This window comes from Triticum aestivum, chromosome 5A, assembly GCF_018294505.1.
Source record: "Triticum aestivum cultivar Chinese Spring chromosome 5A, IWGSC CS RefSeq v2.1, whole genome shotgun sequence".
Classification (NCBI taxonomy): Eukaryota; Viridiplantae; Streptophyta; class Magnoliopsida; order Poales; family Poaceae; genus Triticum; species Triticum aestivum.
In genome coordinates this window covers 497,227,803-497,232,842 of record NC_057806.1, presented here as the reverse complement: position 1 = coordinate 497,232,842, position 5,040 = coordinate 497,227,803, and the positions used below count along the sequence as shown (strand labels likewise).

At 53.7% G+C, this 5,040-nt stretch overlaps 1 protein-coding gene across 2 annotated transcripts; it reads right to left on the bottom strand.

Annotated features, from left to right (window-relative positions):
* Positions 1-663: 663 nt before the first annotated feature.
* Positions 664-2,643, bottom strand: LOC123104324 (double-stranded RNA-binding protein 5). Of its 2 annotated transcripts, none has more exons than XM_044526149.1 (3): positions 1,986-2,643; positions 1,650-1,852; positions 664-1,541 (listed from the first exon to the last, which is right to left on the bottom strand). In XM_044526149.1, the coding sequence occupies exons 1-3, from the start codon at positions 2,229-2,231 to the stop codon at positions 965-967; spliced, it is 1,026 nt and encodes a 341-aa protein (XP_044382084.1). In that variant the 5' UTR covers positions 2,232-2,643; the 3' UTR covers positions 664-964. The 2 variants fall into 2 exon arrangements, with proteins under 2 accessions (XP_044382084.1, XP_044382083.1); XM_044526148.1 differs by having other exon boundaries at positions 1,633-1,852; positions 1,986-2,641.
* Positions 2,644-5,040: the final 2,397 nt, after the last annotated feature.

Genomic DNA, 5,040 nt, shown 5'->3' with positions numbered 1-5,040 from the left:
GCCGGCCCCGGCCCCGACCCCGTGCCTTGCCATGGCAGCAACCCCACTTCTTCTCTCCGTGGCGTCATGGCGCCGTCCCGTCTGCTCGCTCGCCGGTCAGGGTCGGCCGCCATGAAGGCTCCCAGCGTGCGAGATCTGTGGTAGCGTACCCGCCTCCTTCCATGAATGCCTCCAGCGTGCATGATCAGGAAGCAGATCGCCTTGCCAAGCACCAGCAAGCAGCTTCCTGCACGCGCGCGTAACTCCTGATGAGGATGTCGACGAGTACGTACGGCCGCTGCTTTCACTCGGCCCGATCGGTCGTCTCGTCTCCCTCGGATGCGTGCTTGCAACAGTGCCCTCATTCATGCGCGCGTGAACGGAGTCAAAGCAGCAATGCATTGCACGGCTGCTTAATTGATGCGCTGCAGAATCCAGCGATGGGCCATCACATATCCCATCGGTTAGCCTTGTGTCAGTGCGGTTGTATGGCCCTGGCTTTTCGATCGGACCGGATCAGAAGCCCTCAAGTTTATACTCCTACTTGGTTTCTGACGCTGTTAAAATTGATGGAAATGGATGGATGGACTGATCGAGCAACGAACTCGAACCACGGGACACACATGCGTAACCGGAGCCAAAGAAAATGGTGATGAGCTAGCTGTTTGACAGACACAGCAAGGATCGATCATGGCTTCTACTCAAGGAAGCCCTAGTAGGAGCTATATTCATAATATGTCCATCTCCATCTAAACCACCTAGCGGTTTCAAGAAAGGAAGAGCGGGCAGAAGGTGGTCACTTACACAAGCTTAGACACAGCAACTTGCGATCAAAATTCCCTTCCTAGAACCAAGACTGATCTGATCATATATAGCTACTGAACCTCGTCCTCTTCATCTTCAAAAGCTGGCGGCTGCGAGCTCACGCCTCGCCGCCTAGTGCTCTGCAGGTGCTGCCGGGTTGTCGTTCCGGTCATCGTCATCGTCATCCTTGGTGGCCGCGGCCGGCTGCGGCGGCGCGGAGCACACGGGGATCACCGACCGCACGCTCACCGCCATCGCCGGCGAGTGGAACCCGCCCGCGGCGAAGTATCTTGGCGCCGCGCCGGCGTGGTGGTACGCCGGGACGTGCGGGTAGTAGCACGGCGCCGACGGCATTGCCTCTTCTCTGTTGGTCACCATGGCCCTCTCCAGCATCTGCACCAGCTCGGCCGCATCGATCCTCCTCTGCCGCTCCAGCTCGGCGCCGTGACGGGAGGTGGACGGCGCCGGTCGCTGCAGCATGTGCAGCGGGGGCAGTATCCTGGGGCCGGCCGGCTGCGACTGCGGCTGCACGTGGCGCGTCCTCGGGTGTGCGGCATGGGAGCTCAGAGGCAGCCATTGGTGTCTGTAGAGCGACGGGTTCGGAGCAGAGGAAGAAGATGAGCCGGCGAGGCAGTGCTGCTTCGACGCCGCATTGCCGTCGCAACGCTGCTTCAAGGCGGCGAGCACTCTGGCGACGACCACGTGCTCCTGCTCCTCGCCGCCGCAGCCGTTGCCGGGCTCCTTGCGCGCCTCCGGCACTGCAGCAGGAGCCGTAACATCATTGGTTAGCTGTGATCTACAAAGATCCGGTGGTATTGAGATTCGGGAGGGCCGTGGTGAGTTGCTTACTCTGCTTCAGGGCGTACCAGGCGGTCATGGCGGCGTTCTTCTCCGCCTGCTTCTTGGTCCTGGCGGCGTCGCCGGCGAAGCTGAGGCCGGCGAGCTCGACGCTGGAGGCGAAGACGGGCGAGTGGCCCGGGCCGGAGCGCACGGTGGTGTAGGCCGGCAGCTTCAGCCCCGCCCGGTGCGCCGTCTCCTGCAGCAGGTTCTTGTACACCCCGGTCTCGTCCTGCACGCCATTGGCGTCAACGACACACCGACCAACACAGTTGAGCTTTGAGCACACCATTGACCATTCGCACCAGCGAGACATGCAGAGCAAGCAAGCGCATCGAGGAGGAGAAGGAGAAGAAGCAGCTTACGAGGACTCTGGCGGTGAGGTAGGTGGATGGCCCGCGGGTGGAGAGGCGGGCGAGCGCGACCTCGGCGGCGGCGTGCTCGGCCTGGCGGAGCGTGGTGCAGCAGGTGGGCCCGTGGAAGGTCTCGCCGTTGAAGGTGACGGTGGCCTTGAAGCGGGGCGCATGGTCGGGCCCCTCCCGCGTGCACACGTACGACGGCAGGCTGAAGCAGCTCCTCTGCGCCAGCTCCTGCAGCTGGTTCTTGTACATCGATCCGGCCCCTTTGTCACGCAGCCACCTATCTATCCCCTCTCCTCCTCCTCCTCCTTCTCCTTCTCCTTCTCCTTCTCCTTCTCCTTCTCCTTCTCCTTCATAGGATCATGGCGCCCACCCCAGCCGCCGCTCCAGACGCGCACGGGAGACAGAGAAACAGATCGATCGCGGTGGCTGCGGCGGTGTTCTTGGCGAGGGAGAAGAAGGGAGGAGGGGGGTCGAGCCCGGGTAGGCGAGAGTGTTTAAGTGAGGGTACAGACCTCTCTCTCTCTCACACACACACACACTCTCTCTACTGTGCCTCTGTATACAACCTCTGTATCTGTGCGTCTGCGGTGCTCGGCTCCACCCTCCCTCGCTCCGGCAGTCCAGCTAGGGGTAGAGTGGATCAGTGAGGCTGGGTTGGGTGGGGGGCACAGACACCTTCTGGTATTAATGGCGGGCATTTATGGTGTTTTGTAACCATCCTGCGCTGCGCTGCGCAGCACGCTTACCCAGGGCGAGCCGGCCCGGTCAGGATGCCATCACGGCCTCCGACCTCTCCCTCTCCCTCTCCCTCTCCCACTCTCTGCTGCTGCTCTCTGCCGCAACCGGCCGGCCGGCCGGCACATGCGCGCCGCTGCGGCGAGCCAGCGCCAGCGGCAACGATTCCTTCGCCCGCCTCGTGCAGTCGCGGAGGCTTGGCTCCATTTGGCACGGGGGAAAGCTGGGCTGGACTGTGCCCTGCCCTGCTGCGTGTACGCACGCGCGCGTAGGTATTCGTTTCGTGGGTGAGACGGTGCCGCGGCGCATGGCAACGAGAGACACTGTTGTTGGCTGCTGCCTGCGCTGCGCTCGAGCAGATGATCGATGGCCCTCTCGCTCTGGTGACGCATGGCGCCAAGAGACTGGCCGCTGCTCGTCGATCCGTCGCGGTCACTCCATGGGCGCAGCGCCGGCGACGTAGGAGGAGGACTGGACTGCCCATTCGAATGTGGCAAGCGGCTTTGTTAAGTTCGTCTTCGAATATTGTCCTACAGAGGCGCGGGAGGAGAGGATTTAAGACAAGCAAGTGCGGACTGCGGAGGCATGCGGATTGTGAGCCCATTGATCTGCGCCAAGATTCGCATAGTCGGGGCTTATTTCTTGTATTACCAAGCGTATGTTGTCTCATATATCTGTATTCTCGTTATAAAACTAAAGTATTACACCCTCTGTTAGACTACATACGGAGCAAGAGGAATGAAACTATAATCTAAAATATGTCCATATATGTATCTGTATATAGTCCGTATTAAAGTCTATAAAAAAACTTATATTTGGAAACAGAGGGAGTATATGTTTTCTTGTGGTTCCCGTTTCTAAGACATAGATATTTCGATGAAGAGTTCCTGTAATAAGTGGGTACTAAACGTTATTGTTGTCCTTAAAGTGTTCCTTCTGTTCTTCTATCTCATTGTTCTCTGGAAGTACTATCCGCTTCACTTCTTACAACACTTCCTTTCTTAGAACTGTTGTTCAAGAAGCATCGCTGTAGAGGAGAACAGATTGAAGCTAGTATTGCAAGGACTGAAGGCACAAGGCGAAGTATTGCATATAGTCAGCAGCACGGGTAGTCAATCATGTATTTCGCTGTGTGCGTGTTGTTCTTCCAATGTTTTTGTAAGCACAGTGTCGACCGTGTGCTTGCTGTTCTTCCAATGCTTTCGTAAGCACAGTGTCGACATAAGTTTGTTGGATATTTGATCCTTTCTTCTTTAACTCTTTTGTCCACTTTCTCCTTGAACATCTCAAAGCTCTGCCTTAGGCAATTTTCTTGGAATAAAAAATTTGGCATAGATCGTAGAACAATAAATAATATGGTAAGCCTGAGGTTTACGAATCTAGGACTCAATTGTATATATCAGGAATTAAGAAGTTTAAAAACTTGAAAAGTATGTACGTTCGGAACATTAAAACTTACACGGTTATGTTAGTTAATTAGAGAAAACCTTATAGCACACATTATTGTCTTGTACCTTTAGAAGAAATTTGAAAATAAATTCTGAACTACTTGAAGGATGTAAATTTAAAATATGTATATCAAACATTAAAAAAAAAGGGCAACCTGGTGCATGTAGCTCCCGCTTGCGCAGGATTCAGGAAAGGGTCCGACCACTTTAGGTCTATAGTACGCAGCCTTTCCCTACATTTCTGTAAGAGGCTGTTTCCAGGACTTGAACCCATAACCTCATGGTCACAAGGCAGCAGTTTTACCACTGCGCCAAGGCTCCCCTTCATATATCAAACATTATTTAAGTTTATGAAAAAAAGTAGAAACTTAATAAGAAGTCTACATATAGAAAGAGTGTGTATTTAAGTTTGTCAATACTACCTACTGCTATAGCCGGAAAAGACTTTATATATTGATTCACTTGTATTTGGAAGTAAACTTATTTATTATTTATTATTGTCTTCATTTACGTTCTAGTGCTAAAGTATGTCGTACAAGTCAGGTCATTCAGCAAGTGCTACAGCAAAATGTAAAAGAGATTTGAGATATTATTGCACTCAAGGAGATGACTCAAGCACTGAAAACAAGGATGACAAATGCAACTCTGAATCTATGTTGAAGGTAGATCATCTTCGTGTTGTTTTGAATGGATTCACCGGATACAAGAAATTTACGTCGTGGGAACGCGCGTGCGTTGTCATGAGCTTTTAAAATATTTTGACTAATAGAATGCCCGTGCGTTGTCACGGGTTTTTAAAATATTTAACTAGTAGAATGCCCGTACGTTGTCACGCGCTTTTGAAATATTTTGCTCGTCGCCCCCTACCCGAGTCG